We start from the raw sequence: 23865 nt of genomic DNA, 5'->3' as shown, positions 1-23865 counted from the left end.
GCTTTAAGTGGGTTTGACTACAATTCGATTAATAATGCATGCAACAACTGCTTAATATAGTATACCACAGATTAATTTTAGAACTTATTCTTTATCCCAAAATTCTCTACTGCAAAGTCCCCACTTTATAGCAATTTAAATTGTTTATTAGTCAAGATAACAATTTGTGCTCGCGAAATGTTAAGAGCTTTTTTATTAGACTGATTAGAGAAAAGAACTCAATTTAGTCGAATACGTATCAGAGCATTGCCCTTTTCTTTTATCGGCACTAAACATTCTCTTGCCTTGATAGAAATTCGCAACGAGCAACGCCATTTGGCCTTGCCAATCTCTCAAGTGTCTTTCCTTAACCTTGATGATATGTCCACTGATTTCATAAGCTTGACGATAGGCAACTTTAATCTGCAGATCCCTTGGAATGATTAGCTAATCGTGTTATGTACTTTTTTCATTATAAGTTATTATTGGAAATTTAATCCTTGAGATAGTTCGCTGCACTAGGCTCTATTTATAATGATTTATCAAATGCATGACTTTCACAAAATTTTCACTAATCAGCGGGCTTAATTAATTTATAAACCAGTTCCGTTATGCTCAAAATCTTATATAAAATCTTTGTGGTGTTTTTATTGAAATAATGAATTGCAAAATTAAATCAGGGCATTACGAGGAATTATTTTGCTTTATGCAAATCATTTCGATTGCAACGCGACCCCCCATTGACCTTTCTATGAGGCGCTACTTATGGAATTTCCCTAGGGCCGACTGCCCTATTCCTGTGCCCCAAAGAAATTACATACAATAATGCTATAATGTTAGTCCGACAACAACTGCGGCATTTATCTCTCGTCTCGTTTCTATCAAGCGATCGAAGAGCGTGTCCGGAACTTGACGATCGAAAGAAACTCATCACGAAAATATTTGTAAAAATCATTACGGGAAAACTAAAAGGTCGTTTTGACTGAAATTTGGTCCAAAGCTAGCTGAGAACCATATCTATAAGTCAGCCAAAGCGGAAAAGGATTGCATGGTTAGAATCCTGTGAAATCGCAAAAATTTACAGCTGCCCCACGGATATTCCGATTTTGTTGATTCTTGAAAAATCAGATACATCAGCGTCATATCTAGCGATTGACCAAATTCCAGGACAATCGATGCCTTCCAAGGTGTCCAAATCATTTAAAGAAATACATTTTAAATCTTTCATATGTTGTAAACAAAAAACAACTCAGAGTTGCGCTGGGAATTCGCTTTGACTTTATCATCAATGAGCAAACACGCGGCCGGTCGCAACGCTAGACACTGCCATATGGAGAGAGTACAAGTCTAAGCAGCGGGGCGGTGTGAAGGGGGGAAACAAACCGGGGCGTCTACAGAGAGACAGCGAGAGCGAAAACTTGTCTGTGCTTTGGGGGTACGGGTATTTGTGTGGGGGCTCGGGGATTACGGCATGTGCTATAAGCAAGTACCTACTTACTATGCTATATGCGAGGCACGTTTGTGCTTTTGTTTGACGATGGAAATGTTTTAATCAGTTTTGACGGGAAAGTTACAGATGCAAGGATATTGTAATTCCGTTATGAAATATCATTATAGTACAAACTAGAAGAACCTCAAGTGCTTTAATCGGGGTGATATCTTTTATTTGTTTGCCATTTTCGATCCATCCATATTGCTAGTCATTGAGGTCTTGTTTACGACCCTGAAATAGTGCATGCAGTCACAGGCTGGTCTATCAATAAGTCCATGATCCAGCATTTTTTTAATAGAAAATCGGTATTCGATTAGATCTATTCTCTTGATAGACAAACAGAGTTGTATGACTATTGCTTTGTTTTCATTTAGTTCTTACTAAGTATGTCCATATATAAAAAAAACATTTTCTAGAAATTTAATTATTTGCTTAACATTTTAAAGATCAAAATATGTCTGTCTTTTATAAGGTTTATTTATCATGCCACGGAACAGGTATTAATTTATTTTTTAATTCCTCGTTATAATCAATTCTTATTTAATTTAAAGCATCAATGTTTCTATTCCTGTCCTTAAATAAAATTGTATATATAACTTCTACGATTATATTAAAAATATATTAATGAAATCGAACTTATAATTTAGTACTCTACATCTATGTGAAATCTGCTGAATAATTGATCGCTTCATAAAGGAATTATATTATGTTGCGAGATGTTAAATTCTTTATGACTTGTTTGTGCCAAAATCTGTTATTTCAAGAGATACCATAATAACATTAATGACATTATAATTGTTTACTTGAATGACATAGAAGAATAATCTGAGGTTCATATTGTTAGGCGCATTATTTAATAAATTGCACTGTATTGTTTGCTTAACTTTTGAAGGCCTTTACCCTGAGGCTGAATTAATAAATTGCCAAGATTACTCAAAGTAGGCATTATGAAAAAAATAAAAAAGAAATGTTTGAAATATTTATTTATATATTTTATTTTATATTATTTTTAGAATATTTGTTTAAGACTAAATAATACACTTTGTTTTTTTAGGCAAAGTACAATTAATTATAAAACATAATGTCTTTAGTATTACCCCCCCCTAAGTATATGATCTACGTTTAACATCTATGCAGAGCGGTCAGCAGTAGAGACCCTGACCCTCGTTCTGCTCAATGTGATAGTTGCAGTACTGGCGCTGGGTTGGTGTCAGGCCCAAGGTGTCAGCCTCAGACTTGAACTGCTCGATGCCGCCGACTCCCGCCAGATAACCGTTCAGCTTGGTGGCCACATAGCTGCTCTGAAGCAATTGCGGGCTAAGATTGAGGGAAGCAGCGAGATCCTTATGACCCTGGAGTCTGTACTTTTGGTGATAGCTATGTGGAAAGTACAAATAAGTATGGGAAGTCATTGCAAGTTAATTTCTGCAACTTACTCTTCAGCCGCAAAGAAGTTCTCCTTGGGCGCAATGTCCGTGGTAATCACTTCGGGAGCACGACGCACTTGCTCCTCCTTCTTGGAAGCTTCAGCAATTTCTTTTTGCTCATCGTCGTGATAGAGAATCAACGAGGCATATTGACGCTTAATGGGCGTGGTTAGACCGTACTCATGGTTGTTCCAGAACAGCTCGAGCAGCTCCTGGAAACTGACCACGGTGGGATCATAGTCAATCTCCAAGACCTCAGTGTGATCACCCCTGTATAGAGTTGAGTCGATTGGTTAGTTGAAGTAGATAGAAAAGCGTTAGGCAAAGAAGCAGGGGCGAGAGAGGGGAAATTTTTGTTAGGCCAATTAATGTCCCGTTGCAAAGTGCTTACATTTTACGGTACGTTGGGAATTCCGCTTGGCCGCCAGCATAGCCCACTGTGGTGCGTAGCACGCCCCTCGTTGCGCCATAAAGCGATTCTGCGCCCCAGAAGCAGCCCATGCCAAAAGTGGCTGTGGCATGGCTCACGTTCAAACGGTGCACCGGCGAAAGATTCAACTCCTTTTGTTCATTGCGCACAGTGCTCTGCAAGGAAACGAGACAATTGATGAGTAAGAGGCTTAAAGTTCAATGCACTCGCATCGCAGCACACCAGAAAAAGAAAGGTTAGGCCGTAGCCAAAGCCTGGCAAACAACGCATATCTCAGAACTTGAAATCAAACGAATGTTTCACAAACTTTCGGCACGTCGACTTCGACTCTGTGTTTTGTCGGCGTTTCGTCGTCAACTGCAGTCAATGTTCTCGCTCTTTGCACTTTTGCTGCTCTTTTTCACTGTGGAGCTCTCGCTCTCTCAAAGTAGCTCAGCTGTTTTCAGCGCTGCAGCGTTGCACAGCTGTTCGACGTTGCAGTCGCAGTCGACGTCAATGTCGCAGCAGCGAAATCAAGGTCAACGGTGGTGAATCGCTTTTTAATAATTTGCAATCGAAAACGAAAGTTAAGCTAATCTAATATTATGCCTTTCGTGCTGTTACAATTTTTAAATAATTGTTATCTATATTTTTAAAAAATATTTAATAATTTGAACTTGCCTTAAAGTTACGAAACAGACGCGAGAACATTTTTTTGGTTGGTGGTTGTGGCTTGGACTGTTGGGCAGCAACTAAAGCTGGCCAAAACAAAAGTTGCCAACATAAGCGCACGAGAGCACAGCAATAAAACAAAAACTACCCGACAATAGAAGCTTTAAAAATTTGCTTTAACGGCCTTGTATAAGTTCATAGCACTTGGCGGAAGTTTTGATTGATGTGAGGAATTTTAAATATTTCTTTTGTGGCGCGATATTTACACTTTAGTTTTCACTTTTTACTCACCAGATCCTTGAGCTCAGGAGTGGATACATCTTTGGTAATTGTCAGCGACATGTTTTTGAGATTTTTGTAGTGTTGTGGCTTGAGAATATCGAGCAACTGTTAAGACTAGACGCGTTTGCACTCAATTTATAGCTGCCGCCAACGCGCATTTTCTATTGATAGCGCTCTCTTTCCACCCAGAGAGAGTAACTAAAAAGAGAGTGCACTGTGAACTTGAGAGGCCGCGGTAAAAGTTTAGCCGGCAACATACGCAGCATGTTGCTAAGCTTTCGGAGCATGCGCTCTTCCGTGAACTTGAGCTTTAAATGAGAAAAAGCTTGTACAGTGCTTACAATGTTTTTAATGGCATTTACTAACTACAATTAATTATTTAGTATCTTAGGTCAACAGTCTTAAGTTATATTAGATCAGTTTGCTATTTGTTGGGTTCGTATTTCAGTCGACTCAAGCGTAAAATGAAATCTAACAAGAACATCTGTATTTTGATCTCTTTCGGACTTTGCGTGTGATAGAAGCCAGGTACGCCAGCCTTTTGAAGCATGGATTGTTGATCGTAAACCTGAAGAAACAATTACATTATTTTCATTATTTTAACAAAATGATTTTTCTACTTGCCTTCTGGTCCAGCACTTCAACAATTTTCTTATCAGTTTCCACCAACTTTTTGGTATGTTTGATCTTCATAAGTCCTAGAATATGCTGCAATTCTTCTGGATCTTTGATTTTAGCACGCCAATCGGCGACCTCGATTTCATATTCATTCTCAACCTGTGCGCGCATTTGTATCAAATGTTTTTCTGTCACATGCTGTAATTCCATAAGAGCCTTGACTATATCGAAGATGCTTTCATTTAACACACAATTTGCCAGTTCTGTGAGCAAATCGTAGGAGATGCGAGTTTGCAGTATTCTACAATTAATCAATTGCGGAATATTATGGTTCTCAGATAAATTTTGGACTGTATACTCACTCTGGTAGTTCAGCATGCATTGCCTTCAGTTGATCCACTAAAAAGAAATTATAAATAAAGCGCTCCCCGAACAACCAAAAGAAAACTTACTCAGAAAGTAAATTTTACGTTGCAAGAACTCCGGCGAAGGTTGTTGAGGCTTTTCCTCTGCTTCATTAAGCGGTTCGTTGCTGTTGGAGCTTCCTTCCTGAGTAACGGCAGTGTCTTCCATATTTCCGGTTCTTAAATAATAAATTAAGGTTTCGGCTTATTGTAATAAAAACATAAAACTGATTGTTTTGTTATTCATTGGCAAGCAGCTGTTTTACTGCAATCAGGGCTGATATGATGAGCAGCTGAAGTGTGACCCTAATTATTTTGTCCAGTCACATATCGATAAGTCTGTGTTTTCAGCTATTTCATTTATTTAACAAAAAGTATTCGAAAAGCCTATTTAATGTGTTGTTGTATTTAATTTTTGCTTTTTAATTTGTTTTGCTGCCAATGCAAAAAGTCGAGCGAAATTGTCACACTGGCTGCTTGAAGTAACCAATGTCGATAACAATAGCAACGCCAGTGTCACCACAATCAATTTGTCAAAACTCAAAACGGGCAAATTTTAAATTTTCAAAAAAAGTTTTTATTTAAAATTCAGAAAAATTACATTTGATTTGAAATCAAAGGAGATTATTACTAAGGAAAAAGATTACAGGGGTAGTTTCAAATATTTTAAAAATTGAGAGACTTTCGTGCCTTAATGAAATGCATATCGGACTCATAGTTATAGACACGATTCAATTTCATTTTGCGGCGTTTTTTCAGCTCCGATTGAAATGAGGATGCACTCATGCAGGGAGTAGCAGGCACCTGCGTTTTTCTTACAATCTCCGATTGACATTCCCGAAGGCCACTTTCCCGCTGTTGCTGACGAGGAGTTTCAACGATCTTCAAGCTCTTCAAACGCTGCATGATTTGGATGGCTTCAGTGTTGTCCATGATTTTCAAAGTGCTTTTGTATACAAATTGAGAACTTTTGAGATGAGAGAACGTTAGTGCTGTAGACTACTGTTGACTTGCTACTGATATTCCAGATAGATTATACTGCCTTTTATATCCAGTTGATGTCCACGCAAATTTTGTAAACCATCAAAAATTATGCGGAAATTTGCAGAAAATTTGCGATGCAGCTGTCATCTAAAAGAGGGCAATAAAATTCCCGGATTTTCCGATGAAAAACGCGTAATCCCTTTTTAATGCGTTTGAAAGTACGCGCGCAGGTAGAAAGTTTTATGAGTTTATTAGCGTGTACACACTGAACCTCACGGAGCATATGTTTTGTTGAGAATTCAAGTGCACGTGTGTGCGAGTGTGTGAGTGTGAGAGAGCAGTGAACAGTGTGTGGAGCTATTGCTGCAGTGGGATACGTTACAATTGTATTAAGCATTCGAGAAGGCAGACAAATCGGTCGCTACTCACTAATAATTGGCAATAAATTCTTAGCAATTGATTTGTACAAAATTCGTAGTGACATTGCCTAGAGAAATTAATTATCAAGCATAGACAAACGGTGTAAAGATAATAAATAAAAAAATCAGTCAAAGTTAACTGAGAATATATTGTGTAACTCTTGAATAACAACATGAAATTCAATTGAAATGAGAAGAAAGCAGAAGCAGCAGCCAGAGAAGCTTGTCAACAGTTGCATATAAATATATGTACATATCTCACTGGATCATATGATTTCCTAATAATAAAGCAAACAAACCAAACAAAAACAAAACGAACGTCAGTCAAAAGGAAAGCATAAGAACAAGAGCCACAACAACAACAACAAACTAAATCGAATTTGTCATGTACACTGTAAACAAGGGACCTAGCAAAATTGTTGCTAAAACCCGCCGCGGTAAGTTTAGTACTCGCAACAAATGTGTAAAGTGTATTAAGTACAATAAACCCCAATGGGAAGGCGGCCCTTACTGCAAAAAAGTGTTGCTGTTATGTCACAACACGCTGCGCTGCCGCCGCTGTTGTCGATGCCCGTTGCCGCCGACAGAGGCAGCGGCCACTGCTAACCTCTCTCAAATAGGCGCTCTCTTAAGGGGCTCGCTCTCCATTTCTCTCTTTTGTTTTGTGATTTTTACCGGCAAATTGAATTTGCATTCAAACAATAACAAACCAAATTCTATTTGCAGGTCTAGCGCAAAACTTTGAAAAGTTTGAGAGTATCAAGGAGAGCACAAAGAAAAATGGTATCAGCAACAACTTTGATTTGAACAGTCCCGAGAAGAATAAAAAGTAAGTTGACATGTGTTTGAGCGCAGTGTGTGTTGGGGAAGGGGGGCTTATGCACACACTCTCCTGACTTCTGCTTCACGGCTTGGTTGCCTATCATTTTGTTTTATCGCATATCAGCCATGGCACGACCTTTGTATATAGCACTGCTATGCTAATTGAGCAACTCTGAATTGCTGATGAGAACACGTGGGTCAGTGTTGCCGGTTATCTGTAGCAACAGCACAGGCACATTGACTTCGTTACGTCACAAAGACAAAAAAAAGAAAAGAAAAAAGAGTGCCCAGCATAAGATTTTCCATTACTTGAAAGTGATTTATTTTTGTACTTGGCCCCCATGTGCGTGTCGCATGTTTGCATAAGTGCTCACTTAGCAGTGCATGCGTATCTGTGCGTGTATGCGTTTTCTTATAAATACAAGAGCGTACTTGCACTGTTGCCTAATACGCGTATTTAATGTAATTGTATTTGTATTCGCAGCATACCGCGTCCGGTGTTTCAACAAAGCTTTGCTTCCAAGCGCATCACGCCCACCAAACTGATTGAGGACGAGGTGATAACGCCACAGCATGAGGAAATCATACGCTATATAAACGATTGTAAGACAAATTAATTTCTCTCTCACGACAACGCTCTCTTGATGATTTCAAATTGATTTCAATTTGTATAGCTTGGAATATTTTGGTCGCACAAAATCCGTATGATTCGAGCTCAACAAAGGCCGATGGCAAGGCTGATGCAAACAACAACAATGCCAGCAGCTTATCATCTGCGAATCCTGTGGAGAGCATTATAGCCAACACACCTGTGGCGGCATCGGCAGCACCCGCTGTGTGGGTTGAGCCACCAAGTCCAGCACTGAACGACTTTAAGCCATTCGATTTGGAGTCTTGGTGGGGACGTCGCTTGTTCCAGAACATTACCAAAAGCCTTTAGACTGAAAATCCAGGCCACCACAATCTAGAGTAGTTGTCTAGTCGGTGCTTCCTTATTTTTCACATTTCATTTCGACATTAGTTATAATATGGTACATACATATACTTATAGAGGTAGCGATTTGATACGGGGCACATATAGAGCAATCTTATCTATATGAATGATATAAAGTTTTTTTTTATTATTTTATTTTATTATTTTCTTAGTGTGTAAAAGTAAACTAATGAATCATCACACTATTAGTTGTTGGCCGTGTAAATAATTCGATACAAACGACAAAACGAAAGCATTGTATGATTCTGTCATATTAAACTAAATATCAAATCTGTTAAGTTTTATGCTCTAAGAAATGTTGTATAAGAGAATGATCATCGCAATATTATATAGTGTCTATTCTCTGGTCGCTTGCCAGCTGCTTCAAATGAACAATTCAATGTATTCATTAAATGCACAACTAAATAAAGCTGTGCACATTTTTAAAAATTGTAGCTGACGTCATACAAAATTCTAAGTTTTTCGTAATTTTAGTAGATCGTAAGCTCGTTAGAATAGCGCGACAAACAAAATATTTGTTAACTTTTACTAGCATGCTGTGCAATTTATGTAAAAATAAAATAAAGGAAACGAATACTGAACTACTACTTTTACGCAGCATTTCATTTGTAAGTATTATTATTAAAAATATAATAATTGCTTTGTTGGAAATCAGAATTTTAAAATTTAAATAATTGAGCTCTTATCTCTGTTAACTAACTTAGCAGAGCACAACGGTTGCTGTTAACTGAGCACTATCAGCGTAACGTTACGTTTACTGTTAACGCATTTTTGCGCTTACGTAGCGCATTTTGCGCTTGCGTCATTGCACAGCTGTGAGCCGGCAAACACATTTCCAGTCTCATTTAGATAAAAATAAATATAAATAATGTCTTGCGTGGAAGCCGTTGGTGAGCTGGAGACACGCCTAGCTGAGACTACGCTGGAGGATGTGGCCAGTCGCCATCGACGTGAGCGCAAGGAGCTGCAGGCCAAACTGCAGGCGATGAAGAAGAATGCGCCCAAGAACAACAAAAACAAGCGCAAGGAGTTTCTCGAGGAGATGACACGTCTGGAGAGCGAGATGGACCAGCGTCACAAGGCAGAGCTCGCGGGTGTTGCCTCCGCAGAGCCGGCAGCAACTGCAGCTGCCGAGAGCGATCACGACAACGACAAAGAGGAGGTGCACAATGGCGAGGAGGATGCGGATGGCACGCAACAACAGCGTGTGTCTAAGGCGCAGAAGCGCCGCAACAAAAAGGAGCGCGAAGCCCGCGAGCGTGCGCAGGAGATACGCGTGGAATTGCAGAATGCGGCCAATCAGCCGTCGCCCAAGCAAATTGAACTGCAACAAATCACTGCTAAGTTGAGTGGTCGCCAGTTGACGCTGCACATGATTGCCTCCGATGGTGACTGCCTTTACCATGCTGTGCGCCATCAGCTTCAGGTTAATGCGCTGCCCGGCCACAGTGTGCAACAGCTGCGTCAAGAGACTGCAAACTATGTGCGCGCTCACAAGGATTCGCTCATTTGCTACATGACGCATCCGGAGACAGGAGATCTGCTGAACGACGAGCAATTTGAGGCATACTGCGATGACATCGCAAAGACTCACGCCTGGGGCGGACACATTGAACTGAAGGCGTTGTCGTCGCTCTTGCGCGTGCCCATCGAAGTCATTCAGGCAGAGGGATCTGCCACTTTGTTGGGTCAGGAGGAGTTTGGCGGTGCTCCGCTTGTGATCTGCTATCATCGACATATCTACCAGTTGGGCGCCCATTATAACTCGACGTTGCCAGTGGACAAATAACTCACAAATGCATTTAATGTAATACCTTTTTTTATTGATTGATATTTAATATATATTGGAAGATTTGAATTATTGTCAAAAATTGCAAATAGTTTTGTTACGTTTTGTTTTTGTACAAAATGTTATTAATTTAATTATTAACAAGATTAGTTTAGGCATACTTTGCAGTTACAATTGCACTTCAAAGGATCTATATACAACTGTTGAATCCTTTGAAATGCGCTTTGGATTGTAAAGTAAAAGCTTAGCTAGTGATGACGACGCCTCCTTCCCAAATTTGCTATTAGCGCGTTTTGTTCTAAGAAAATATATAGCTTACATTCATACTATATAGTTTAGACAAAAATATGATCTGTGGCGACTTGTAAGAAACTTCCACAAGAAGTAACAATTAGTATTCTCGATTCCAAAATTTTGTTTAATCTCTTGTTGCTTGCTTGGAACCATTTTGTTCGTTTTTGGGATGTTCAGTTCTCCTTTTTGCTGGCCTTCTTGCTTGGAGTTTTCTTGGTCGGCTTGCTGGGATACAACACAAACATGAACAGCTGAATGCCGCCCAAGGACCAGAGGAACAAGTTCTGGAACTATATAAAATACATTAATTGACATAATCTTTAATTTGATGAACCGATTTCAACACTTACCACCATGACATGATTACGGATGGAAATGGCGTAGATAGTCCAGGCTGTGGCCACAAGTTGACCAGCAAAGATAATGGGGAACGGCATTCCCTCGGTGCTCTTCTTCTTGATCACATTGGGGATGTTCAGCAGCGGTGAACCGATCAACCAGACCAGAATCGAGGTGATTAGCATGCCCAGACGGAACTCAAGCTTGGCAGGATCCTCAAAGTTGGCGTACGTGATGACAGCCAGCAGGAACAAGGAGACGTAACCAATCTGAGCCCATATCTTAGATTTTCGCTCACTCGATGCGTAGTAGAAGAAACCGACCATGAAAACCGTATTGATGGCAAAGCCAATTATGTTGACCTTTATCATCGGCTGGTCGCCCATCGCTTGACCCAGTTTTACGCTCATCACGGTGCTGAGGTTGAGATGTAAAATATACAAATAAGATTACCAGTTCAAGGAAAACAGTAAGGGTAGAAAAAAGTGTTTTAAGCAAAAGAAATCAATCTAGATTTTATGTCCTAATTCGTAAACAAAATTTCCATTTTTTCCGATTAATAAATTTATATTTGAAAAATGCTTTTGGATATTTCACATAATTGATAGGCCATTGCAATGACTCGATATATTTTTGTTGATTCGTGGGGAACACCTATTCATATATGTATGTATTCATGTATTTGAATTTCATAACGAGAAACTCAGTTTCATGTTGCCCATTGATAAGGGAACGAGACCTCTAATTGGCTCCCTTTACACTGGACACGTAGCTGTTTTATTAATAATCGTTATCATTTGACGAAGCAAGCCACTTGATTTAAAAAAGCTCATTCATTGAAATTTGTGGCTCTAATCGATGATATTGCAATTATATGTTATTGTTGCGACATATTTGGAAAATGCGATCAGCAAAAATATTAATGATAAAGCAAGTTTCCTTAAGATATTTTCTAAAGATTAAATTTTCATGGCAACAAAAGATGTAGTCAGAATTTCTTTATGATTTTTTTTATTTTCTCTATATATCAAACAAAATAATTGGACTTAACAAAAAGAAAAAATACATGCATTGGGAAAATAATATGATATATGTAATTATCCTATGCATTCTCTCTATTTGCTAACATGAAAATAGTTGTAAGAAAAGAATTGCAGTTATTTAATTTCTCATGAAACGTGTTAGATAATAAAATAGACATGAGCTGAGTATTAGATTACTATATCATCTATCTAAGTTGCATTTTATACGAGCACCATATAATTTAGATGGAGATTGTAACGTTAGTTATTATTACTTGAGAATTACGTTAACAATTCGAGATAAATATAAAGACCCCGTTTATACACATTCTACAAAATATAATACTTAATTGAGCTGTACTCTGTAGATTAATCAAAGATTCTTTGGATGCACTAAGAGCGAACAATAATATATTAGAACAGCATAAATAATCATTCATTTATAGTAACCAAATTTCGTTTACTTAAAGACCCCAGAATAAATGTTTATTTAAAAATAAGGAGTGCCTTAGTTTTTATTTTAATATGCTAAAGTTACACTCCCTATCTGCACACAAATCATTTATGTTGCCTGGGAAATGGTAAACAACAATAAAAGCTTTATGGAACCCCCAACAACAACCCCAAAAAGCTAAATAATCTGTTAGCACGCAACTGTTGCGCCTTTTTTCGCTGATTATTGCATGTCAAGTGGCAGTTGGTCATTTGGTAAAGGAAATTGGGGACGGAAGGGGAGAAATGTAGAACAGGCTAAGGTTCATTTACATTTCGCATTTCCATTAGCCACAACGAGCACGTGGAGAATGGGCAAGGCCGATGTAGTAAGAGACTCCGAGATATATATGTATACAATACACACAACAATATGGGTTTGTCCGACTGATTAGCTAAGCCAAGGAAGCGATAGACAAGAGAGACTAACCCGAGCATACCAAATCATTGTGTACTATAAGTGTATACATATAAAATAAAAAAAATGATAAGTTGTACGTGGTGCCTGACGTATAGCATTGATAAGAGGAATGTGTGTGCTAAGAACTTACTTTAAAGTTCTCTTAATAATTGAGATTAGAAAAGAACTGAAAAGCGGAACTAATTTATGTAACCGTCAATTGTCATTGATTTGATTTGGCTACGAAAATTCAATAGAAACCTTGAACTACGTGGAGATTCACTTCTTTTTCTATTATTTGTTTTCCTCCCTCACCCTTTCACCTTGCCACTTCTTCACTCTTCTTCTTTGAGGCAAACGTCATTTGGCAGTCATGGTGACTATTTAAAATACGGGTACGAATGCGCTTGCTCAACGTGATCGACTACAAAATACCCTGCGTATCACTTATTTTCTTGTTTACGTGTAAAATAAAATTGAAATCAGGGAAATTGAATAATAAACTAATTATGTATTGAGAGAATTCTATATTTGACATTTTAAGCTCTTAAGAAATTGTAATCTTTGAGTTAAATATATATTTTTTGTATTAGGGAGTTTGAATAAAATCTAAAAACTCGAAATATATAATATATAAAACTAAAAATGTTATTTTCAAAATAAAGCTAATAATGATTACTGCCATTATTTTGAATTCCCCACATGCAATATGCTTTAGAATCATCAGATAAATTAAAATGGACATTAGCCAATTTTTAAAGGGTATAAAACGATTAAATCAATTGCCCACGGTCGCAATTTATCTATTGATGCGTTTGTGTGTGTGTGCATTGGAGCATTAATAGGCACTTTTTTATTACGACATTCGAGGCGACATTATGTATTGTTTTTGTTTTGCTTTCGTTTTTTTTTTTGTTTTGTTTTGTACTTACAGAACAACACCACCCAAAAACGGTCCAACGGGATAAACATCGCTGCTGCCTTTCTTGCGAATGTCGTTGAGCAGAAAAACACCGGACAGAAATTGTAGAGTAGTTATTGTGCCGGCTATTTTACCAATTAGCTCGGAGTGTGGCGCTAATATATCGCTGAGTGCGTCCATTTTAATACCGCGTCAGACAGCTGTGTTGGTAATATTATGTTCTAAAACAAACTCGTTTGGCAACTACTTGTAATTGCGTACGAAAAAAACAAATGCGAACGTAACGTAAAAACCGAAACAAAAAACTTAACGACTTAAAACGAGACGAGCTGCGAGCTGCTGCTGTCTTCCTAACAACTGACTATACTGCGGGGCCCCCAGATGGGGCTGTCCACCTTTTATAAAACGAAATGCGCTAGATAAGCCCTTTATCGTTTATCGCTGTTGCGCGCGTAGTCGCTTATCGATAACACGTACACGTCATTTTTAAATTGAATTTCATTGATTATCATTGATTGTTACACTATTATAAAAGAAAGCACTTAAAACGATTTTTTTTTTGTAAAAATTATTTAAACGTCCTGTCGTATGACATGTTTCTTCTTCTCGCTAACGAAAGGTACTGTGCCCTTCTTGGAGTGCTTGCGCACATTGGCCTCCTTGAGCAGTTCCTTGTCCTTGACCGAACGCATCTTGCGCTGCGCATTCAGCACATGACGCGGCACCTGTCGATGACGCGCAATCCGCTTGATTTGCGGATGCGCTGCATATTTCTCCTTGAGCGCCTCCTGATAGTTGAAGTTGGCCCTTTCACGTGGTCGCACAACGCCCAATTTTTCAGATGCATTCGCCTTCCACATACGTATGTTCATCTCATCGGATCCAGAAAAAATGTAACGATTGTCCAAAGACCAAGCAACGCAGACGACATGCTGCATACGCTTGGTATGATAGATGTCACGAGAGTGACTCTGGTGAGCGTGATAGATGCGCACCGTCTTGTCGTAGCTGGACGAGACGAATTCCTTGCCCGTGGGAGCATAATCCACATCAGTGACGGCGGAAACGTGATCGAAATGCACCTTGAGCGGTGTCTGCAGTTTGCGTGTGTCAAATGTGTAGAGACTGTAAACAAAATATGCGTTAAATACATTCTTCGTCTGTTCTCTAGGTTTACTTACTTGCAGTCCTCATTGGCCACCGTAAAGTTGAATGCTTCCATGGGATTCCAGGCCAATTTATTGCTCTTCATCGTCAAAACCACTTTGCGCAGTGGCTGCGCTTCTCGCTGGTCATACAATATAATGCTGCGATCACTGGCACAACAGGCTAGTATATTAGTCTCCACAGGATTAAAGGAAATGGTATGCAGTGTATCAACGCCCCATTTCAAGGTCTTGATAGGATCGTTGTGCTGCTCGTCCCAAATGGCGCACACCTCGCCACACGTGGCGAAACTGTTGTCCTTTCGATTGTGTGAAATGCCTTGCAGTATGTGCCGACTCAGTATCGTATTCACAGGCTCCTCCTCCTCACCCAATTCGGGAGCTTGAGCGTTCCACACCTTGATGGTCTTGTCATCACCCACTGTGAAGAAACGCTGGCCATTGCGGGAATAGGCAATGCCGCGCACAAATCCATCGTGAGCTACAAAGCTGCGGATGCTGCTGCGATTCGCCAAATCCCAGATGCGCACTTCGCCATCGTAGGCGCCGGTGGCCAGTGTCGAGAGGTGTTTGGGATGTTTGCCAAAACAGGAGACGCCATCGCGATGTCCGCTCAAGTTGCACACGAATGGTTTTGCGAACACACGATCTAATTTGGTGGCATTTAAGGCACGCACATATTCCCTAGCGCCCTCAAGTGGATGCAACGCCGGATCGTAGTTTCGAGGAACTGAAAGAATAAGAGTTAATATAAGGTTTCTATAGTTGATGCATAACTTACTTTTGTGCTGTTGCAGCTTAGTTTCCCGGACATAGTTGTCCGGGTTGCGACTTATCATTTTTACCTTCATTTTACAATCGCACTCACTTTTAAATCAACAAAAAACTCGCTAGACAAATGAAAACAAACACATGTGCGTGACAGTGTGACCGTTAGCTTTCAAAAATAATATACCAACATATAACGGCATTTTATAAGGGGCACATCTGCCAAAAATATCGATATATCGATTGTATTCGCTTCAACGAGCAGCAACTGGCGTCAATAAATTTGAATTTGAATATTTGCTCGTTCATTTATTCGCTTATTTATTTAATGCTTAGCTCAACTTAATACTGATATATACCGAAAATAACAACAATGCACATAAAAGTGCCGCCATCGAAGGTAAGTGATGTATAATCGTCAGCAAGTTTATCCCAAATTGCACGAGCGCCACAAAAGAATCCAGCTCCATTCTGCTGATAAATAATCGCTTGTATGACGTGCTTGTAACGTGGTTGGCGACACATCCCTTCCATTTTCAAATTGACTTCATCAGCGACTTCACGCACCCACTTGACGGCGTCTCCCGGTTGATAAGTCTTTCCTGTGTCATCAATATTTAAAAGAAACAACAAAAGGCAACAGATTCTTGAGCTTACCTTTAAACTTTTGATTTATTAGGCGTTCGACCATAAATCGTATAAATGGCAATGGAAACTTGCAGCCAAATGCAGGCCCCATTTCGTATTCATTATAAATGGTCACATCCGTAGCCGGGGATACTTCGGGATGTTTATCCTCATCGGGATCAGAATCAGAACCACTCACGTTGCTTTGATTAGATGCAATCTTTTGTCCACTAGGCGTCAATATGTCGCCTGAAGTAGTATTAGCACCTGGAGAGCGAACAGAAGCACGCGACCTTTTTACAGCTACCGATGCATTGCTGGCGCGTGTAGTTTTCTTTGCTCCGAACAGCGGCATTTTAAAATAAATTCATCAATTTATTTACTACGTGTAAGCAGCGCTTCTAATAGTTTCTATTTGATCTCAGTTTAGTGCTACCAAATAATGGAATTGAACACAATGACTACTGTGTTATCGAAAACGATAAGTTTAATTATGACGCCATTGATATTTATGTATACTCGACGTATATTTCATATATTTTAATTTAATAAACAAGGTATCAAAATTCAATACAAGCAAATTGAATAAATTGATTACATTAAATTTATCAATGAATTTATTCCAAAGTAAAATGTGCGTCGTATAGTTTATACTTATTCTCAATTCTACACGCTACAATTCATATTTTTATACCCGCTACCCATAGGGTAGAAGGCTATTATAAGTTTGTGCCGGCAGGAAATGTATGTAACAGGTAGAAGGAGGCATCTCCGACCCTATAAAGTATATATATTCTTGATCAACGTCAACAGCCGAGACGATATAGCCATGTCCGTCTGTCCGTCTGTGTGTCTGTCCGTATGAACACCTATGTAGATCTCAGAGACTATAAGAGATAGGCAATAATTTTTTTGCGACAGTATTTGTTATGTTTGAACGCAGATCATAATCATCATAATATTAAAGCTAGACGTGCGTTTGGTATATACAATAATAACAATGGTATTTGTGCTTCCGGAAAGTTTGGTTCGCTCAGATAAAAATTGTTTAAGTTATTAAAGAAATAGTTTTGTATGGTCAAAAATGCCTTCTACGTATGTATTGTATATATGCGTATACGTAACATATATACGTGCTCGCCTATATTAGTATCTGTATGCATAAATGGTTCATAAGTAATGCGATAGCTCTGGTGGTAGAGTGCTTGCCGAGCATGTTGTGGTGCTCGGGTTCGAGGCCGCTCGGGGTACAAACTTTTTTTAACCACCCGGTCGGTGGTGCTCCACCCGATCGAGAATACATGCATATGTTTTCTTTTCTTTTTAATATTTTGCTTTTATTCAAAATGGGTAGCGGGAGTCTCACAGTCGAGCACACTTTCTTACTTGTTTTTAAATTTGAGAATATATACAGTAGATTCCGGTTATAGCGACTTTCAAGGGACCGACGATTTTACGTCGTTATACCCGGAAGACGCACTAACCGAAAGGAGCACAATTAATTCTTTTTTTTTTTATGGTTGCCATGTTCGTAATAGGTTTTTAAGATAAACCAAATTAATTTTTAAACAAAACAAAAAATGTATAAATTTAATGTAATAGCTTTTCCATAATAAATCGGATACCTGCACATTCCTTAGCATAAGCTAAGGCGTCAGCTAAAACTAACAGAGGGTAGTGAGAATGTAAGAACTTTCACATAATGGACATAGCGGACACACCGGACTGACTTTGTCCACTTTGTATTTAACAATTTATCTTTTGTCTTTTATTTTGCGATCCTCGATAAGGAAGGCTAATTACTATTGTGGGTAAAAATTATCCGATAAAGGTAGTGAAAATCATCAATTGACTGTACAATACCTGATTTACATAATTGGAATCAGTGAAAACAATTTTTTGTGACCATTTTAGCGTCAGAAAGATAAGATCTCGACTGAAACCAAAAAATTGTAAGAAATGCTTTAGTGAAATCTTTGTATGAATTAGTAAGATTTGCCTTCAAACTATGCCCTAAACTTAAAGGACCGCTCAGTGGAAGATATTTTAAATAGATTTAAACCAATTAATAAAAGAGCTATAAACGAAAAGTTATTTTGTAGCATATTTCAAAAACTATAAAAATCTGTTACAAGCGTTTTTCATATGGGAAGGACTACTTTAATGGATATGAAACTAATTTAAAAAGATAAAATGGATATTTTTGCAGTTGTATCCCAAAAGACCTAATATTATTTGCCCACAGTAGTAATATGTAATAATAATTGAAAAATTTATGTATGTGCAAAAATCTATTTGATTTTTTTAAATGGTATCAAAATAAAAAAAAATAAATTATCAGAAGTAGAAGTGTTAAAATTTTCATTGAGAGAGAAAAATCAATGTTTCCCTTTTGATACTTCAAAAATTATTAACTGCAATAAACACTCTAAGCAAAAATGAATAGCTGCATAATTTAAAAATTGAATCGAAATAGTGAAGATGGTAAGCATGTATCGTTTTTGTTTAAATTTAATTTTATTTAAATTTTAGATGATCTAACATTTTGAGTTTTTTTTACATACAAACATTTTTCGTTTCATTTTCATTTTTATTATTTATTTTGTATTTGTTTTTCTCTCGTATTATTATTAAGTAATCATATTAAATTTGTAATTCAACGATTCAATTTGCTTTCTCATTATTTATCGTTTTTGTTTTTCAAGGTTTTATTTTCATTTATATTTTGTTTTCCATTCTGTTTTTCTTTTTGTTTACTTTGCTCATTTCACATTTAAAAACTGCTGCTCAAGGGCCAAGGGCTTGGTTCATTTTGAGGAATGCAAATAAATAATTCCATTGATAGAGATTCTCTCGTTTTTGGGGAGAATTGATAAAAATGTCAAATGTTAAACGTTAAATGTTAAATTCTTTCGGCATTTGGACAAAATACATATTATATAATATTTTTATATACGCTATATAATTTACTTATGTACGTAAATACATTGTATGTGTGGGTCGATTTAGTAACATGCAAAGTAAATAAATCTGCTGTAGTATGCGGGGAACAACGAAAGCAATTTGAATTAGGCTAAAAAATTAGATACAACATCTAAAGTTTGTCTACCTATTAACTCCTTATGATGCCACATTCTTTTCCTATCATTTCTCCACTTGAATACAAACTTGAACATTTAATTTGTTGTTGTTGTTCTTGAGTGTTGTATTATAAGTAAATTTATAATTTTATTTATTTGATTTTCATTAAAGTTTCTTTTTAATTTTTTTCTGCAGCAAATTAAACTTGTATCTTAGAAATGTTTAACTGCTATTAAAGTAATAGTTAATTCTCTTTCACTTTAGTAGTGGTGCTTGTTGTATGAGTGTGTGTGTGTATGCATGTGAGTGTGTGTGACAGTGTATTTGTGTGAGTGTTTGTGAGAGTGTTTACATAGTCGGAGCAAAAAACTTGTATGAGCCGTTGTATAGAAAAATATGAATTACTCGTTATGTTTGCTATGACTTCAATTTGTTTATGTAATTTATTAATGGAAAATATGCAAAAATTGCTTATTAACTTTATGAAGTAATGGTATATGCATATTGTTTATATATATATATATATGTATATATATTAATATATTATGTATTTTTTATGTAAATTGTTTTGTAGTCAAAGTTGAGCTAGACTTTCGCTAAATTCCAAGTTAAATTATAGTCGACTTCTTGTATGAGTATTTTAAAAAATAGGGATAGTCTTTCATATGCCATTTATGGTAAGTATTTACGATATTACGATTTGTATGGAATAAAAGTAAGATTCCGGTTTACGAGAAAAATATATAGTACAGATGTGTGTGGTAAGTTCTCATTTGTTATCTCATTATAAATATACATATATGTATTGTATATACATATATATTTTTTTCTTTTGTATTTTATAGATCGATCGCTTGTTTTACTTTATTTATTTTATTCTCTTTTTAATAGTTAAATGAATTACTCTTTGTATTTTCTTCGGCTTTATAAGATTTATAAATTACATTGTTTCTTGGTTTTGGGATTGAATTAAATATTCCATAAATATATGTGTGAGCTTGATTTTTATAGTTTATATAATTACATACAGTTTAGTCAACTTAGAAAAGAGTTTCAACCCGGTTGTTTTGCTTAGCTTAGCTTTTCTTAACTTTGATTTACATATCTTTCTTTTTTTATGAAAATGGTCTGCATTCTTATTTGCGTGTGTGTGAGTGTGTGTTGCCCTTGCCTGGGGCATGCTTCCAATTAAAAATTTGATCTTGTCTAAATTTTTGTAGCTCAATTAGCCTCAGCTGTAAGGAGAATATGCTTGGAATAAAGACTTTGGCTTTTTGTTTTGTTTTTGAATAAATAGTTTTTATTTGAAAATGATTTTTTTTTGTAATTTTTGTATTTTGGTAGAATTTTACAAGTTGAATGGAAAATACATACGATAAATATTACAGTGTTTGTTGTTGATTTTCTGTGGTTTTCTTTGTGTGTGGTGTGTGTGTTTTTTTTTTGTTTTTATTATTTGGTAAGGTTAAGGAGTGTTTTGTTGTATGCATTTATTGTTAAATTTAATTTAGTTTGGGTTTTGTTTTTGCTTTTCACTTTGTCAAATTGTATTGCGTATGCTTAGAAAACTGCTCATAACATGGCATTCAACTACAAAAGTATCTCGTATCTCGCAGATACAAAAGATGTGTTGTTCAACAACTTTTGCATAGGTTACACACTGGATTTTGCCCAAGAATCGAATTCGAAACAATCTCTCTATAAGCAAATTGCTCAAAAATTTGTTAAATCGTTAAATGATATTTTATTTTGCTAATAAACTTACTAAGTTCTTGTTTTTGTTTTGTTTTCTTTGTGTGTGTGTTTTTTTTTGTTTGTGTTTAAGTTGTGTGTTGCATGTGTTTACATAAATAAAGCTTAAAAACTATAAAACATAAGTGTGGAGCGGGGAGCGGGGAGCAAAATAAGGGATTGCAATGTGGGAGAAGATAAGAAAAAGTTGTAGTAATCATAGTAGATACGGCGGAACGAGAAAGAGAGAGAGAGAGCGGAGTTGTATAATATACAAAAATACTATAAAATAACAATTATAAATTCCATTATCATTGTGTAAAATCAAAATGCACAATCAATAGATACACAGTAAAGAAATGCATAAGCATACTCATACATACACATAAATACATAAGTATAAATAAGTCTAAACAAAATTAACAGCTGCAACGCACAGTGTTAAATGCCATTCACTAAATACAATAAATGTTACAATTAATATTATTATTATTATCATTATTAATATTATTATTCTTATTATTTTTATGTATACTCGTATATAGTATATAGTGTATAGTATATGCTTTTTATAAATATTACATACAATGTTGTGTTTTACAATGAACTGTTTTCTCTCTTTTTTTTGTTTTTGTTGTTGTTTGTATCTTTGTTTCAATCTATGCTGAGATTTATCTGTTCAGTTGTTTTTGCTATTGCGAGATTGTTTGTTTTAGGTTCTCTTGTTCGATTTATATTTTGTTGTTCTTGGATTCAAACTACATTCGTATGTGGCTTTATAAATGCAACGAAATTATAGTAATTACAATAAATTAGTGTACAAAAAATTAAAGTTAGTTTGTGTGTGTTCGTGTCGTGTGTGTGTGCGTGTGTGTTGATGTTTTTATGCGTTTGTTTTGTGCGAGATGTTGTTGTTGTTGTTGTTTTTATGGTGTTTGGTGTTGGTTGTGTGCAATTTGTAGCTTCATCATCGTATCGCACAATCAGCTGGCGCTCTTCTCTCTATATCCTTCTATACACACGCAAATTCAACAAATTACAATTTACATCGATCGATCGATAATCGTATCGAATCGAATCGAATTATGGCTGGCTGATTCAAAAATTAGCAATTTCAATTTTGCAAATTTTCATTTCATTTTTTTTTTGTTGTTTGTTTTGTTGTTGTAGTAAATACAAATAGTTAAGAGAGTTGCTTGCTTTTGTTTTCTCCTCTTCATTTATAGACCGGTTTACTTTGTGTTTTTGTTTATCAATTAAATTAGGCCTTAATAATTAGAGCGTTTACGTTTTTGTTTCGTAATCATCATTTTGTTTGTTTTTGGTTTGTTCATTTGCTTTATCATTACGTTATGCATTAAATGTAAATTTGTTTTGTTTTCTTTTTCAATTTCTTTTCTTTGCATTTTTATAATATTTACGTTTGCTTTCTGCTAATTTCATTTGCCCAGGGGATGTATTGTTGTTGTTGTTGTTCTTGTTTTGGATTGTTTGATTCGAATGTAATTTGCGCAGAGTTTGTAAACTTTGAACTTAAGCCTAAACAAGCATGAGAAATGCAGCGTTGATGGCATGAATAATTTCAAAGAGATTGCAACAGGAAACATTTAATATATTTATATAATATAATATTTATATACTTATATATGCGGTAAATATGCCTTCTATAAGTATGCATATATACTTTGTTCTCATTAATTATCTCATCTCATCTCATTATAATTTCATTTCATTCGATTTTTAATTTGTTTTCATTTTTTTTGTTGTTTACTTTGGGGTTCGTTTTCTTATTCGTTTTTCCTTTTTTGTTTTTTTAGTGTTTTTTTTTTTAATAAATACACGAGAAACTAAACTACACATAAATTATGAAAATCTATAAAATTATTCAGACCAAACAACAACTACATATTATGCATTAATGCTTGCGTTTCAATGTGTCTGTTCTTGACTGTGTGTGTGTTTTATGTGTGTTTGTTTTTTGTGTGTGTATGTTGTGCGTTTCATGTCATACATGTATGTTTGCTTGCATGATGCAAATGTAATGCAAATATAGGAAATGCTTTTCAATATGTACGATTGCGACTGCGATTTCACTTTCACTTTTTCACATTTCACATCTAGTATTTTTATCAGCTGCCTTCTCAAAACGAATTCCTTCAGATTCTAGACACATTTCTTTTCAAGCGCAATTTCTCCTTTCCATACAGATACAAATAAAAGTTCTTTGGGCTTTGCTTTTGCTTTTCGTGTGTAGTTGTGTGTGTGTTTGTTTGTTTGTGTTGTTGTTGTTGTGTGTTGGTTGGTTCTATCATCATTTGCTTTGTTTGTTGTTTGTTTTTGATCAATGCTGGTGGGTTGTTGTGCTCCCGCGCTGTTTGTTTTTTGTTGTAGTTTCTTTTTTTTATATATATATAATTTTTTTTACTTATTTTTTGTTTTGTTTTCTTTTGTTTTTAATACCGTAACGGTCCCCGTTTTGCGCCGCTAAACCGCCAACCGCCAACCGCTTAGTACAGGCCACAGCCGCGCAGATTGTTTGCTATGATGACATCGGTGACAGCATCGAATACAAACTGTATGTTGTTGGTATCTGTGGCGCACGTCATGTGGCAGTAGATTTCTTTCGAGGTTGATTTGTTTTTCGCTTCAAATTGAGCCTGAATGTAGGCAGCCGCCTCGCCATACTCCTGGCCACCTGCCGCACAGAAAGGAAAATAAATCAATCATTAATC

General features: G+C 36.5%; 9 protein-coding genes across 14 annotated transcripts in view; 2 read left to right on the top strand and 7 right to left on the bottom strand.

The window, feature by feature from the left end:
* Positions 1-2437: 2437 nt before the first annotated feature.
* On the bottom strand, positions 2438-4408 carry LOC132788071 (peptide methionine sulfoxide reductase). 3 transcript variants are annotated; one of them, XM_060795368.1, is made up of 4 exons: positions 4271-4408; positions 3290-3483; positions 2908-3168; positions 2438-2848 (listed from the first exon to the last, which is right to left on the bottom strand). In XM_060795368.1, the coding sequence occupies exons 1-4, from the start codon at positions 4319-4321 to the stop codon at positions 2614-2616; spliced, it is 741 nt and encodes a 246-aa protein (XP_060651351.1). In that variant the 5' UTR covers positions 4322-4408; the 3' UTR covers positions 2438-2613. The 3 variants fall into 3 exon arrangements, with proteins under 3 accessions (XP_060651351.1, XP_060651353.1, XP_060651352.1); XM_060795370.1 differs by having other exon boundaries at positions 3302-3483; XM_060795369.1 differs by lacking the exon at positions 4271-4408 and adding an exon at positions 3551-3692.
* Positions 4409-4587: 179 nt separating this feature from the next.
* LOC132788074 (gonadal protein gdl) lies at positions 4588-5805 on the bottom strand. The gene is made up of 4 exons (XM_060795372.1): positions 5332-5805; positions 5242-5278; positions 4886-5180; positions 4588-4829 (listed from the first exon to the last, which is right to left on the bottom strand). Exons 1-4 carry the CDS (start codon positions 5450-5452, stop codon positions 4686-4688), a joined length of 597 nt encoding a protein of 198 aa, XP_060651355.1. The 5' UTR covers positions 5453-5805; the 3' UTR covers positions 4588-4685.
* A 122-nt stretch (positions 5806-5927) lies between these two features.
* On the bottom strand, positions 5928-6539 carry LOC132788077 (protein Z600). The gene has a single exon (XM_060795377.1). It carries the CDS (start codon positions 6214-6216, stop codon positions 5950-5952), a length of 267 nt encoding a protein of 88 aa, XP_060651360.1. The 5' UTR covers positions 6217-6539; the 3' UTR covers positions 5928-5949.
* Positions 6540-6670: 131 nt separating this feature from the next.
* Positions 6671-9089, top strand: LOC132788076 (uncharacterized). The gene is made up of 4 exons (XM_060795376.1): positions 6671-7123; positions 7413-7515; positions 7993-8111; positions 8183-9089. Exons 1-4 carry the CDS (start codon positions 7072-7074, stop codon positions 8446-8448), a joined length of 540 nt encoding a protein of 179 aa, XP_060651359.1. The 5' UTR covers positions 6671-7071; the 3' UTR covers positions 8449-9089.
* Positions 9090-9287: 198 nt separating this feature from the next.
* LOC132788070 (deubiquitinase OTUD6B) lies at positions 9288-10380 on the top strand. Its single transcript, XM_060795367.1, has one exon. The coding sequence runs from the start codon at positions 9371-9373 to the stop codon at positions 10289-10291; it is 921 nt and encodes a 306-aa protein (XP_060651350.1). The 5' UTR covers positions 9288-9370; the 3' UTR covers positions 10292-10380.
* LOC132788073 (sugar transporter SWEET1) lies at positions 10381-14138 on the bottom strand. The gene is made up of 3 exons (XM_060795371.1): positions 13771-14138; positions 10936-11341; positions 10381-10875 (listed from the first exon to the last, which is right to left on the bottom strand). The coding sequence occupies exons 1-3, from the start codon at positions 13938-13940 to the stop codon at positions 10759-10761; spliced, it is 693 nt and encodes a 230-aa protein (XP_060651354.1). The 5' UTR covers positions 13941-14138; the 3' UTR covers positions 10381-10758.
* A 118-nt stretch (positions 14139-14256) lies between these two features.
* LOC132788069 (DDB1- and CUL4-associated factor 13) lies at positions 14257-15864 on the bottom strand. The gene is made up of 3 exons (XM_060795366.1): positions 15708-15864; positions 14942-15656; positions 14257-14885 (listed from the first exon to the last, which is right to left on the bottom strand). The coding sequence occupies exons 1-3, from the start codon at positions 15775-15777 to the stop codon at positions 14333-14335; spliced, it is 1338 nt and encodes a 445-aa protein (XP_060651349.1). The 5' UTR covers positions 15778-15864; the 3' UTR covers positions 14257-14332.
* Positions 15865-15988: 124 nt separating this feature from the next.
* Positions 15989-16769, bottom strand: LOC132788075 (dynein light chain Tctex-type). 2 transcript variants are annotated; one of them, XM_060795373.1, is made up of 2 exons: positions 16352-16760; positions 15989-16296 (listed from the first exon to the last, which is right to left on the bottom strand). In XM_060795373.1, exons 1-2 carry the CDS (start codon positions 16674-16676, stop codon positions 16037-16039), a joined length of 585 nt encoding a protein of 194 aa, XP_060651356.1. In that variant the 5' UTR covers positions 16677-16760; the 3' UTR covers positions 15989-16036. The 2 variants fall into 2 exon arrangements, with proteins under 2 accessions (XP_060651356.1, XP_060651358.1); XM_060795375.1 differs by having other exon boundaries at positions 16204-16291; positions 16352-16769.
* A 4015-nt stretch (positions 16770-20784) lies between these two features.
* LOC132792714 (G protein alpha o subunit) overlaps positions 20785-23865 on the bottom strand; it is a 37394-nt gene continuing 34313 nt past the window's right edge. For all 3 annotated transcript variants that reach the window (XM_060802163.1, XM_060802165.1, XM_060802164.1), the window contains exon 8: positions 20785-23828. In XM_060802163.1, the coding sequence (XP_060658146.1) occupies positions 23641-23828 (188 nt within the window). In that variant the 3' untranslated portion in view covers positions 20785-23640. The remainder of the gene's footprint in view (positions 23829-23865) is intronic.

This window comes from Drosophila nasuta, chromosome 3 (genome assembly GCF_023558535.2).
Source record: "Drosophila nasuta strain 15112-1781.00 chromosome 3, ASM2355853v1, whole genome shotgun sequence".
NCBI lineage: Eukaryota > Metazoa > Arthropoda > Insecta > Diptera > Drosophilidae > Drosophila > Drosophila nasuta.
The sequence above is the reverse complement of the archived record's forward strand: the minus strand, read 5'-3'. Positions and strand labels throughout refer to the sequence as shown.

What these genes read in the sequence shown, in the direction of transcription:
- LOC132788077 (XM_060795377.1), bottom strand. Translation starts at nt 6,216, where the DNA reads ATGGACAACACTGAAGCCATCCAAATCATGCAGCGTTTGAAGAGCTTG.
- LOC132788075 (XM_060795373.1), bottom strand. Translation starts at nt 16,676, where the DNA reads ATGCCGCTGTTCGGAGCAAAGAAAACTACACGCGCCAGCAATGCATCG. An exon ending in AATAAATCAAAAGTTTAAAG is followed by an intron (nt 16,297 to 16,351) that starts GTAAGCTCAAGA and finishes TTGATGACACAG; the next exon opens with GAAAGACTTATCAACCGGGA.
- LOC132788074 (XM_060795372.1), bottom strand. Translation starts at nt 5,452, where the DNA reads ATGGAAGACACTGCCGTTACTCAGGAAGGAAGCTCCAACAGCAACGAA. An exon ending in ACGTAAAATTTACTTTCTGA is followed by an intron (nt 5,279 to 5,331) that starts GTAAGTTTTCTT and finishes ATTTCTTTTTAG; the next exon opens with TGGATCAACTGAAGGCAATG. An exon ending in ATGCATGCTGAACTACCAGA is followed by an intron (nt 5,181 to 5,241) that starts GTGAGTATACAG and finishes GATTAATTGTAG; the next exon opens with AATACTGCAAACTCGCATCT.
- LOC132788069 (XM_060795366.1), bottom strand. Translation starts at nt 15,777, where the DNA reads ATGAAGGTAAAAATGATAAGTCGCAACCCGGACAACTATGTCCGGGAA. An exon ending in TAAGCTGCAACAGCACAAAA is followed by an intron (nt 15,657 to 15,707) that starts GTAAGTTATGCA and finishes TTATTCTTTCAG; the next exon opens with TTCCTCGAAACTACGATCCG. An exon ending in GTGGCCAATGAGGACTGCAA is followed by an intron (nt 14,886 to 14,941) that starts GTAAGTAAACCT and finishes TTTTGTTTACAG; the next exon opens with TCTCTACACATTTGACACAC.
- LOC132788071 (XM_060795368.1), bottom strand. Translation starts at nt 4,321, where the DNA reads ATGTCGCTGACAATTACCAAAGATGTATCCACTCCTGAGCTCAAGGAT. An exon ending in TTCCCAACGTACCGTAAAAT is followed by an intron (nt 3,169 to 3,289) that starts GTAAGCACTTTG and finishes AACTCTATACAG; the next exon opens with GGGTGATCACACTGAGGTCT. An exon ending in AACTTCTTTGCGGCTGAAGA is followed by an intron (nt 2,849 to 2,907) that starts GTAAGTTGCAGA and finishes CTTTCCACATAG; the next exon opens with CTATCACCAAAAGTACAGAC.
- LOC132788076 (XM_060795376.1), top strand. Translation starts at nt 7,072, where the DNA reads ATGTACACTGTAAACAAGGGACCTAGCAAAATTGTTGCTAAAACCCGC. An exon ending in AGTCCCGAGAAGAATAAAAA is followed by an intron (nt 7,516 to 7,992) that starts GTAAGTTGACAT and finishes TTGTATTCGCAG; the next exon opens with CATACCGCGTCCGGTGTTTC. An exon ending in CATACGCTATATAAACGATT is followed by an intron (nt 8,112 to 8,182) that starts GTAAGACAAATT and finishes CAATTTGTATAG; the next exon opens with CTTGGAATATTTTGGTCGCA.
- LOC132788070 (XM_060795367.1), top strand. Translation starts at nt 9,371, where the DNA reads ATGTCTTGCGTGGAAGCCGTTGGTGAGCTGGAGACACGCCTAGCTGAG.
- LOC132788073 (XM_060795371.1), bottom strand. Translation starts at nt 13,940, where the DNA reads ATGGACGCACTCAGCGATATATTAGCGCCACACTCCGAGCTAATTGGT. An exon ending in TTTTTGGGTGGTGTTGTTCT is followed by an intron (nt 11,342 to 13,770) that starts GTAAGTACAAAA and finishes TCTCAACCTCAG; the next exon opens with CACCGTGATGAGCGTAAAAC. An exon ending in TCCGTAATCATGTCATGGTG is followed by an intron (nt 10,876 to 10,935) that starts GTAAGTGTTGAA and finishes TATTTTATATAG; the next exon opens with TTCCAGAACTTGTTCCTCTG.